The sequence below is a fragment of the Coffea eugenioides genome, chromosome 9, assembly GCF_003713205.1.
Source record: "Coffea eugenioides isolate CCC68of chromosome 9, Ceug_1.0, whole genome shotgun sequence".
Taxonomy (NCBI): Eukaryota; Viridiplantae; Streptophyta; class Magnoliopsida; order Gentianales; family Rubiaceae; genus Coffea; species Coffea eugenioides.
In genome coordinates, this window is record NC_040043.1 from 970270 (window position 1) to 970587 (window position 318).

The window sequence follows — 318 nt, forward strand, 5'->3', positions numbered from 1 at the left end:
AAGACCATAATAAATCCGTTCCAGTGAAGCTACAGCTATAGAATGTTAGAACCACTTAGGTGAAAATTTTAATTTTGACCAAAACCATTTTGGTGCGCTGAAAAGTATCGCATTGCAATTTGCAACAAAGTCATAAATCTGATCAATTTTGACCAAAACTATTTTCATATGGTGAAGTTAATTGGTTTGATTGATCAGTGAAACAACAATTTTCTTCTAAATTGTATCCCTAATGACATGCTAAGAGTACAAGTAAAACTTCTACAAATACACTTTTTGGGATTTTAGTAATCTTAATCGAAATATGGGCCTGTAATT

General features: G+C 31.4%; 1 protein-coding gene across 1 annotated transcript in view; it reads left to right on the forward strand.

Annotated features, from left to right (window-relative positions):
• The first annotated feature begins 304 nt into the window (after positions 1-304).
• The window catches only part of LOC113783198 (3-epi-6-deoxocathasterone 23-monooxygenase CYP90C1-like), a 6796-nt gene continuing 6782 nt past the window's right edge, over positions 305-318 (forward strand). Inside the window, exon 1 of the mRNA XM_027329270.1 lies at positions 305-312. Within this exon, the coding sequence (XP_027185071.1) occupies positions 305-312 (8 nt within the window). The remainder of the gene's footprint in view (positions 313-318) is intronic.